Raw genomic sequence first — 3,784 nt, 5'->3', positions numbered from 1 at the left:
GATGATTCCATTGATTATATTTTACAACCTTCTTTTCTTTGGGAAGAAATACAACTTATAGAATCACTGCAAACTAGTGATAGTGATTTGAAATTAATTTCTTTTGTTTGGTTCAAAAGAGTTGTGACATTAGAGTTTGACAAATTTTGTTCATGAATTATTACATTTAGTTTAAGCGAAATCAATTACTCATGTAAATAATACGGAGTAGAAATAATAAAATTAATATTTCTTGCATCTTCTTTTAATAAAATAAAAATTAAAAAAATGATCTTAACCACAATTTATAAGAACATAATATATAATATTAACATTTTAATAGTTAAAAACTTTACATTGATAACATTTTAATAGTAAATTTGATATTTTAAATTCTTTTTATAAGCTTTTTCGAACATGAAAAAATTTATTTTTAAAATTTGATGTTTTCCAACATTAAAAGCTAGAGCAGAGGCATAGATGAGAATGTGTGAAGTATGATTCTTGCTTCAAACTTATCTTCTTGCATATCATTTATTAGTGTATAGATAATTTACTATATAGTTATTATATTTACAGGTTATACAATATATGACTCCAAACAAGTTAAAAAAAAGATTCTACTTATTTAACATCTCAAAATATGTTTGATTTATTAACAGTTTAAACTTATTTAAATATATCAAATTCAAATATATTTGATAGTTTGTATACAACAAAGATTATTGGGTATCATTAATATAATTTTTAAAATTTCACTAAGCATATGCTGCAGAAAAATCTTTTAACTTATAATAATAAGTCTCTCAATTAGGGTGGTATTTCTTTATACATTAGGAAGTTCTTGCATCTCAGTTTGTGATGATTTTGGTTGGGGCTCAACTTTTGAAGTTTCTTGCTGAGGGTCTGATTTAGGAGTTTTAATTTGGTTCTTCATCTCTTTCATCTCACCATAAAAATAAGAGACAAAACCCAAGAGTGATAGTATAAGAGAAACTCCCTTATCAGCTTGAAAATTCTCATGGTAGAAAATAACAGCCAAAACTTCTGATATGGGAAGTAAAATTGCCAGCACGATACCAGACACCAAAGAAGAGGCACAAAACACCACTCCTATGGCCCCTAAAAAGTTGAACTGCCACAATATTGCACTGAACACTGCCACCAAATAGTATTTTGCTTCTCCCATATGTGACTCTTTTGCTTCTCTTGCGACTGCCTAATGAAAAGTAAGAAGGAGAAGAAGAAGAAGACATTATGTTTGTGAAAATCTAAAAATATGCACTTTTTTTTCTCTTTCTCTCTCTCTCTCTCTCTATATATATATATATATATAGAAATGATAAATTATTATTATTTTAATCTCTAAATTTATTTATCATATTACAGTTTACTCTAAATTTTCTATTATAATTTGAATCTTAAACTTATAATTTGTTTTTTTCAATCTTTAGTTTTTCAATAAAATATTTTGTATAAATGCTTCTATTCACGGGTAGAAATTATTGAAAATTAAAAAAAAAAAAAGTCATTAATTTAGTTAATTTCTTAGTCTATAATGTTTATTATTATGATAAATGTAAAACAAATGAATTAATTATTATTGCAAAATTAATATACGAGTAGAAAAACAAAAAAAAAAAAAAACTGCTGTTTATTATCAAAATTCTGACGGTTAATAAAAAATTAATAAACTGAAGTAATTTTATAAATAAGGTATTAAATTGTAAAAGAAAAACACATGAAATTATAAGGTGATGAATGGTCTGAAATTAAAATTATATGTATATAAATATAATATAATGGTTGGGTTTTGGATAAAAGCAGAAGAGAAAACGTCGGCGTATCATTGAGAAAGAGAGCGAAAATGGTTCGTACCATTTTGAAAAAGAGTGACACCAAACAAGTAGTTAACTTTGGACTATTGCATGGTAAGTCAACATTCAATTTGGACACAATAATAGAGATATTTATTTATAATTAATTATTTATTTTAATCTTAATAAACAATTTTAATTTATTTTAAACATAATTAATTTCATTATCACTATTTACTGTAAATGCATAAACTGATCGCTTATTAGAATTTGCATAATATTTTTATTTACAGAGTATTTTTATTATATAATGTTTGGTTCCTATAGTTAAATTTTGTATTTTTTATTCTTTTATCTTTTCAAAAAAAAAAAAAAAAGGAGCAAGATAAAAAAAGATAAAAGGGTTAAAAATCATACCTTGAAATCATTGTTAGCCAGCATCCCCACAGTGCAAAAACCAGTTGCGAAAAGGCACATAACCAACTGCGTCTCCAGAACAAGAGCAAAAGTGATTTTCTGTCGAGCTTTCATGTAAGCCAACTCCACCAATGGCATCATCAAACCATACAACACCGAAGCAGCTAGCGTCATCAAAAACCCTAATATATATCCTCTGTTCGACACATTCTTCGGCTTGTCACTGTTCGTATGCATGGCTAAAACCCCCGTTGCCACAGTCAACAACGCCACCGCGTTAACAGAGTAAAAAGTAAACTTCTGCTTCACCAGCAGGAAAGCAAACATGGCGGTGAACACCAACTGGGTAGCCACGATCAGAGAAGAAGTCGAAACGGGGAGTTTCGAAACACCATAGGAGTAGAGGTAACAGTCGAGACCAGTCAAGATTCCTATACCGGCAGAGGCCATGAAGAGACGAGGTTTAATGGTGAAGAAATGGGTTTTCTGCGACGGAGATGATGAGATCGGAGGTTGGTTTTTCCGGCGACGAAAATAAGCGACGGTGAGAGGGAAGATGATGATCGGAAAACCACCAATTTCGAGCCAGCTCGTGAACCAGAGACGTTTGCCGCCTTGGAGATAATAGAGGCGCATAATAAGGGGACCGCCGCAAGTGCCGACGGCGAAGATGGTGGAGGTGATTAGGAGGAGAAGAAGGTTTTTCATGGCGGAAAATGGTCTTACTGGTGAATATAATTATGTAGGTACTGCATTAATGAGTGGATGAATGTGGTAAGGTGGTACCTGGTTTTATAGGGATAAGAAGAAGGAACGCTGCAGAAGCAGATTCATGCAAGTGTGAAGTGTGGGGTAAAAATTATTTTGTTCTTTTCTTTTTTTTTTTCTTTAATTGTTTTGAGAGTTGATGATTTCCACTCCGTGTTGTCTCTGATTTCCATATTTAGAAGTTGAAAAAGCAAATATAACCATTACTGAAAAGTTATATATATATATTAGCTTGTTTGTGGGTATACACTGAGCATTGTTCAAATATATAATAATTGTAATTATATTAGAATATATCTAATTTAATTTAATCTAAAGTTTTAAAAATAAATCATTTCAAAAAAAAAAAAAAGAATAAATTAATATTTTTATGTTGAATTATTAATTTCTATAATTTTATTATGTGATGTCCAAAAATAAAACGATATTTAGGAAAATTTCTTAATAATCATTCAATACATCAAAATTATTTTAATAATTTCTTAATACTAAATTCTAGTGACTTCAAATAAACGAGATCTTCAAACATAACTTACGACCTCTTGTACACATAATGTGTGTGTGTGTGTGTATATATATGTTAAAATAGCAAACTAACAATATAAATATGAATATAACATTTTAATTATTGTAAATCTTATAATTGAAAATTATTATATACAAGATTTCATTAAAGGTAATAATTTAAACACATATTCTCTCATTGAAACAAATAAGAATATCAAATAAATTGAAAAACTATTGATTGTAAAATTTTGTTATAATTATTATTAAATATATTATAATTAATATAATATTGTCTA

The 3,784-nt window shown here is 28.4% G+C and overlaps 1 protein-coding gene across 1 annotated transcript; it reads right to left on the bottom strand.

Moving 5' to 3' along the window:
- Positions 1 to 648: 648 nt before the first annotated feature.
- Positions 649 to 3,052, bottom strand: LOC110820154 (purine permease 3-like). The gene is made up of 2 exons (XM_022049576.2): positions 2,214 to 3,052; positions 649 to 1,198 (listed from the first exon to the last, which is right to left on the bottom strand). Exons 1-2 carry the CDS (start codon positions 2,919 to 2,921, stop codon positions 806 to 808), a joined length of 1,101 nt encoding a protein of 366 aa, XP_021905268.1. The 5' UTR covers positions 2,922 to 3,052; the 3' UTR covers positions 649 to 805.
- Between the last annotated feature and the right edge of the window lie 732 nt (positions 3,053 to 3,784).

This window comes from Carica papaya, chromosome 1 (assembly GCF_054855325.1).
Source record: "Carica papaya isolate Zhongbai chromosome 1, ASM5485532v1, whole genome shotgun sequence".
NCBI lineage: Eukaryota > Viridiplantae > Streptophyta > Magnoliopsida > Brassicales > Caricaceae > Carica > Carica papaya.
The sequence above is the reverse complement of the archived record's forward strand: the minus strand, read 5'-3'. Positions and strand labels throughout refer to the sequence as shown.

Bases quoted from the DNA above. Each gene is read 5' to 3' on its own strand.
- LOC110820154 (XM_022049576.2), bottom strand. From the start codon at position 2,921: ATGAAAAACCTTCTTCTCCTCCTAATCACCTCCACCATCTTCGCCGTC. The intron at 1,199-2,213 runs GTATGATTTTTA...ACTTTTCATTAG, and splicing joins TGGCTAACAATGATTTCAAG to GCAGTCGCAAGAGAAGCAAA.